At 49.9% G+C, this 4,424-nt stretch overlaps 1 protein-coding gene across 1 annotated transcript; it reads right to left on the bottom strand.

Annotated features, from left to right (window-relative positions):
• Positions 1-1,424: 1,424 nt before the first annotated feature.
• LOC125541621 (triacylglycerol lipase 2-like) lies at positions 1,425-3,502 on the bottom strand. Its single transcript, XM_048704983.2, has 9 exons — positions 3,347-3,502; positions 3,135-3,254; positions 2,896-3,036; positions 2,666-2,779; positions 2,420-2,566; positions 2,293-2,333; positions 2,113-2,192; positions 1,931-2,026; positions 1,425-1,765 (listed from the first exon to the last, which is right to left on the bottom strand). Exons 1-9 carry the CDS (start codon positions 3,500-3,502, stop codon positions 1,440-1,442), a joined length of 1,221 nt encoding a protein of 406 aa, XP_048560940.2. The 3' UTR covers positions 1,425-1,439.
• Positions 3,503-4,424: the final 922 nt, after the last annotated feature.

The following is a 4,424-nucleotide window of genomic DNA, read 5'->3' as shown; positions in this document are numbered from 1 at the left end:
GCTTTCTTGTCAACATGATGGCCTCCTGAAAATAATTGAGACCCGTCCATCACTTATTTGTGAACTACTTTTCAGTGTCTTCTATCGATGATAAGTGAGCTACTTTTTCCTTAGAGATCGCCTTCCCATTGGCACTAACTTGTATGGCACAGATTCCCTTCCTAATACACTAATAATGCATAGGTAGTCCCTCCTAATCATTTTGAGTTCGTTTTTGTCAAGATTTAGATCAAATTTCCCACATCAGAGACTCGTATTTTGTTAATCAGGTGCTGAAGGTAAGATCGGGAGTAAGCATGCAGAGTTGATTTTTTACTTCCAATTTGAACAATTGCAGAAAAAATCAATCCTCTCCACTTGAAGGTAGATTGATGCACACAGATTTGTTCATACCTTGCAAGTACCGTTGTATGAAAACAGTATGCATGATCATGGACCAATGCTGTGAGTGCTCAACCCATCTGTACATATGCTGCACTATGCCCCCGTGTCGCTGCCATCCTTATCTTGCCTCTCCTAGATCTGACTCCCCACAGTGTCGTCTTGCTGTCCCTTCCCGGGTTACCTCGATCTTGCAGGAGAGGAGGATGGGAGGGCGGTGGCTAGAGTCACCAGTGGCTGGAGATAACGCTGGAGAAGGGGATGCAATGGAACTGTGGAGGGCGGGCCGACGACGAATCCCGCACTGCGCGACGCACGGGGCGAGCAGCGAAGGAAGTTTGGGGTGTCGCCCGAGAAGATTGGAGGCTGATGGGGAGGTGGCGGATGGTCGGAGAAAAAGATCGGCCGCGCTGCCGCACATGGCGGCGGCGGCGGCGGCGCAGCAGTACCCGTACGCGAGGACGAGAGCCCGTGCTTGTGCCTGCGTGTTTTTCTTTGTTTAGCACTCAAAGTAGCACCACGTGTAAAATAATAATGAATGCAGGGACCTTTTTGTAAGAACGAAACGTTTTTTCGATTGACCAGTTAAAATAGGACGGCGGATTGATTTCTCGGAAACATAGGGGCTTTTATGCAAAATCGCGCGACGACGGACGGCCAAAAGCAATAGTTGGTTTATTAGTAGGTAAAGATAAAGATTTAGCCTGCCACATAGAGTTCGATAGAAGCTTATGCTGATTGCGATCTTCTCTTGATGAAAAGCAAAGTATGCCTCACTTATTGAACAATTTCAAAGGCCACCACATTTTGTATCCAGATGTAACTCTTCTCAAGTTGCAGAGTCCAGTATTCAGTTTACGCTTCACGTATCATTTTCTAAGGGAGCCGGCTATGGTGATGGTGCCACTGCGGCATCATGGAAGATAATTTCTGTCGTTTCTATATACATAAAAATAAGTATTTAGGTATTTGCTAGTATCAAATGATTTACAAGTATGACCACTCCTATCCTAAATGAACGAATCACACATAAAGTGCAATCACGGCGTGGGTCCACGTCATTTGTACTGGAGCCTGAAGAAGGCCATGAGAGGCCCGTAGACTCTCTCCTTGGCGTTCCCAGCCAGGACGAAGTCGGCATGCGCGTAGTCCGCGAGGTACTGAACAGTGAGCGTGTCGCTGTCGTGCGACTTGAGCGCCTGCTCGAGGCGGCGCACGTCCTGCACGTCCGAGAGGCTGTCCTTGCCGCCGCTGCTGAGGAAGAGAGGGAAGTCGTCGGGGATGGCCGACACGTTGTACACGGGCGGCGTCGCCTGCCCGTAGTACTTGATGTTGTCGCTCGCGTCGCCGTAGTCGTACTTGGCGATTATACCTCTTCTGATCACTGTTGGGTCAAATTATATGGGCCACGTTAACACCAGAAATCTTGTTTCATCTCTTTCTTTCTTTCCTTCCTTCTTTTTCGACGGAAAAAAGGGTATATCGACTGTGGCTGGGCGCACTCACTTTTTTATTTTTTTAAAACTGAAAAGAGATAGAGCGTACTCACTTTGAGCCAAATGGACCATGTTCTTGGTTGAAGAAGCCTGTGGCTCATGAGCGAGGAAGGTCTGGACAGAGGAGTTGTCGAGGCAGCAATTATCGCCTGTTGGTCGACCAATAGTTGCTTTCAGTACGCCGACCAGTTACTCAGTTAGTGATAATAACAAACGGAGAGATAGAAGCAGATACCTGTAAACGATGACATGAGATCGTAGCAGTTCACCCCTGGTAGCTTGCATATGTCAGTGAGCAGACCGTGAACAGCAGTCCTGTATAGAGATCTCTCATTAGTTCCCAGCCATCGTCAGTTGAGTTACAAAACAGACAAAATTTCAGAAGAAGAGAATGAATGGAGAATGCTTAAATTACCCTGTTGGATCGAACTCATCGATTCCTAGCCAGTAAAGAGCCTGCCATCACAAACATAAGTGTTATTTTTGATTCATGTCGTGTGAGTGTGATGTGATACTCTCGGAATCAGATCAAACATAATTACCTCGGCGAGGAAGACGTCGGCCGCCGCCAGCGCCAAGGGCGACGACACCTTGTTGAGGAAGGCGATGGGGCTGAGCAGGCCAGCCGAGCGCAGCATCGACACGTGCTGTTGCTGGTCGCTCAGGGCAGCCAGCGCGATCAACGTCCCCTGCATTCACACACGATGCCACAGGTTTCTTAATCTACTCGGGATGCCCTGAGAGAGATCCTGGTGAGTACTCCTATTTTGTTTTGTTTTGTGACTTACCAGCGAGTGGCCCACATAATGCACCTTCTGCTGGCTTGAATGGTCGTACGCGTACTGCAGCATCGCCGAGAGATCGTTGCTGGCTAGCTCGTCCCATGACCAGTTCCAGTAGGCCTGTGGGGGTTCTCATCCAGCATTAGTATTACATATTACAGTACTATAGTACAACAAAGAAGAGAGTGCACATCACATCATCTTCTAATGAGAGGATGTACGTGCACGGAACGCACCGGATCACTGGAAGAAAGCGATGTGTGGCCGAGGCTGTAGACAGTGCCGCGCGTGTTGGCGATCCAGACGTCGTATCCGTTGTCCGCTAGGATGTAACCCAGGGACTCGTTGGGCGAGTTCATCAGCCATGTCATCCCGTCCTGCCATTCCAACAAAACAAATGTCATCACTTGCACTTGCTATCGCAAGCATAATTAACATCCAACAGTTGCTTTTTCGTAGTACTCTATATGTATACCATCATGAGGCCGTGCTGCAGCAGGACCGGCACTTTCCCACCGCCGCCCGTCGCCGACTCGCCGCTGCGGCCGCTCGTGATTCGCTGCAGGCTTAGGATGTATCCGTCTTGGGTCGTCACCTGCATGTACGCAACCGCCAAATTAATCTTCCGTCAGTTAATCAAACATGATGAGATGAACACACGCGCCTGGTTACTGGAGTAATTAGTACCGTGTGTTCCTCGCATCCGTAGCCGAAGGGCTCCACCCTGGACCGGCACGTGCCGTTCGCCGCCGCCAGCGATTCCTCCGGAGCCGATCGTGCTGCCGAGGCCCCAACGCACATCACGACCAACAGGCTAAGGATGCAGCTGCTGCCTCTCCACATTGTTAATCTGGCCATACGTACGCACAAGTTTTTTCTTCTACCGATCGGCCTAGTCGACGTGAAATCTACATTCTTCTCTCCCCGATCCATCTTCTTTTATACCAGTTGGAACGGTCGGGTCATTTTCGACGCAGATTAATTAACCAGAGGGCTGCAAGCAGTATTGTATTGAGCTATCAAGTAGACATCACCTTGCTAATTCACGGCGTTGTGGCGCACTTAAACATAGTTTACACATCAACCCTTGTTGCACGCAGGCTCCTTAAGCACGCCGAATATTTCTTCTTGTAATAAAAGGCAAGCGTGCATTTTACTTCACTTCCCGCCGATTCTCGATCAAACTTTTTTCTCTACTACCTAAAAGAAACGCAAGGTTCCGTCTCCCCTCTTACGTCGCCCGCCCTTCGTCCATCCTCCTCCTGCGACCCCTTCATACGCTTTCATTTTTGGTAATCAAATCAATCTTTGATAATCAGATCACTCTTTTCTTAATCAAATCACGGGAAATCACGGTAGGTAATCAAGCAAAGACCCCGCACGCTGCCTTTCTCTTGTGGTCTATCTATGCCTCCCATTCGTGGAGCCCTCCCCACCTTCTATTCCTCCTCTTCCGTGGAGCGTCTCCACCCCGTTTCCTGTCTCCCCGGACCGGCACCGCACCCCATCCAATCCCCTCTCCTATCTCTCCTAGAAATCATGATGGGGTGGTTGTCAGGGGCCCGATCTGAAGAACCGCAGGGCTACGCCGTCCTACGACGATGGTCAGAGATTCCGGCGGAGGCGCGCAAGGGCATGCTAGCCGTCGCCAGAAAGGGGAAGCGGAAGTTGACCGGAAACTTCAACGGTAGTGCAGCTTTTATCACCCAATGGCCTCATCTACGTGGTCACTAACTCTTCCGCTCCGACCATAGACGCCGGCAGG

The sequence above is a fragment of the Triticum urartu genome, chromosome 2A (assembly GCF_056163025.1).
Source record: "Triticum urartu cultivar PI428250 chromosome 2A, HENAU_Tu73, whole genome shotgun sequence".
Classification (NCBI taxonomy): Eukaryota; Viridiplantae; Streptophyta; class Magnoliopsida; order Poales; family Poaceae; genus Triticum; species Triticum urartu.
The sequence above is the reverse complement of the archived record's forward strand: the minus strand, read 5'-3'. Positions and strand labels throughout refer to the sequence as shown.

Coding starts and splice junctions, on each gene's coding strand:
- LOC125541621 (XM_048704983.2), bottom strand. CDS start 3,502: ATGTGGAGAGGCAGCAGCTGCATCCTTAGCCTGTTGGTCGTGATGTGC. Junction 2,567..2,665: donor ATTATGTGGGCCACTCGCTG/GTAAGTCACAAA, acceptor GTGTGAATGCAG/GGGACGTTGATCGCGCTGGC. Junction 2,334..2,419: donor CCGACGTCTTCCTCGCCGAG/GTAATTATGTTT, acceptor TTGTGATGGCAG/GCTCTTTACTGGCTAGGAAT.